The sequence below is a fragment of the Uranotaenia lowii genome, chromosome 3, assembly GCF_029784155.1.
Source record: "Uranotaenia lowii strain MFRU-FL chromosome 3, ASM2978415v1, whole genome shotgun sequence".
Lineage (NCBI taxonomy): Eukaryota > Metazoa > Arthropoda > Insecta > Diptera > Culicidae > Uranotaenia > Uranotaenia lowii.
In genome coordinates, this window is record NC_073693.1 from 244,757,111 (window position 1) to 244,758,485 (window position 1,375).

General features: G+C 47.6%; 1 protein-coding gene across 1 annotated transcript in view; it reads right to left on the bottom strand.

Annotated features, from left to right (window-relative positions):
* Positions 1–347, bottom strand: part of LOC129753252 (loricrin-like) — a 2,947-nt gene extending 2,600 nt beyond the window's left edge. Inside the window, exon 1 of the mRNA XM_055749049.1 lies at positions 5–347. Within this exon, the coding sequence (XP_055605024.1) occupies positions 5–347 (343 nt within the window). The remainder of the gene's footprint in view (positions 1–4) is intronic.
* Positions 348–1,375: the final 1,028 nt, after the last annotated feature.

Here is a 1,375-nt window from a genome sequence, read left to right on the forward strand (position 1 = left end):
TTACTGGAGCAGGTGCGGCTGGAACCACTGCCGCTACTTCCACTTCCGTTGCCGTTACCCCCTCCGCCTCCTCCTCCTCCTCCACTCCCACCACTAAGCACGAAGCCACTCAAACTATCCTGGCTTCCACTAACCACTACCGCACTTCCCCCCGACGACGATATTGCTGCTCCACCAGCTATTCCAACTCCAAGGTGGCTTCCTAAACCTGCAGCTCCTCCAACTCCTGGGGCACTCAAACCGCTATTGATGCTCTTACTTGCAGTATTACCAGTATTATTGTTGTTACTTCCAGACCCCCCACCACTATTGTTGAGTGTTGCAGCCAGATGAGGGGGGGCTATCATGCCCCTGGCATACACATTCACTTGGGCGTTAAATATGATCGATGAAGCGGCTGTGGCCGGATATCCTTCCGGATATGACACTCTCGTTTAGATCACTTCAACGCGGGTCACAAATATTTCTAGCCGGAAACGCGGGGGATATTCAATACTTTTCGCAACCTTATTATTCACTAATAGAACTCTTTTCTCGATTTCCCGAAAACCCAACCACACGGCGAGAAAGCTGCTTCGGCAAATTGCACAGACAATGGCTTTTCTCTTCCTTGTTAACCAATAACAGCTGCTAATATTGCGCCTCAGCCACTAGTAGAACACACAACGAAATCATCTTCCCCCAAAAAGAACACACACTGACTGCACTAGCCCTTTACTCATCCACTGCTGCTGCGGGGAAAAACACACCCAAATGTGGGGAAAACTACTGGTTCAGCAACCCCCCGTGACGTATCGTGTCGTGTAGATGACAAAGGAAATCTTCAGCACTTAGTAACACAAGAGCGCCTATTTTCCAGCTGCCAGTGCCTAGTGGATTCTTTTCTTCCCGGTTTTTTTTCTGTGAAACTCTGTGAGGAAAACTGCCTTGTTAGAGGGAAACCCAAATATATTCGTAGCACACACACTTTAGCCGCCAAGACGACGACGACGACACCGCCAGAGAACCGGAGAATAATCAACAAGTAGTACTTTAGCGGCTGGTGAGTTGTTATTCCTGCCCGACGCCTGACGATGATCTGGACGAGTTCCGCCTGATTTCCGCTTCGTCTAGTCTAGCTCGCAGGGTTTGCTTGCTAGCTAATCTTTTTTTATATTCCTATGTGTGTTGTTTTTGTAGTTGCACTTTTATATTTGCGCAGGGATCAGTCACTTTTACAATTGCTGGCGCTGCTGTAAAACCTTTGTGTTCTGTTCTAAAGTTGTCAGACCCGAGTCCGCCAAGCTATTGGCTGCATGGTATAGCAATCTGAAAATGACAGAAAGGAAAAAATAAATTTAAGTGAGACGGGTTTGAATATTTAAAGGATGCGGTT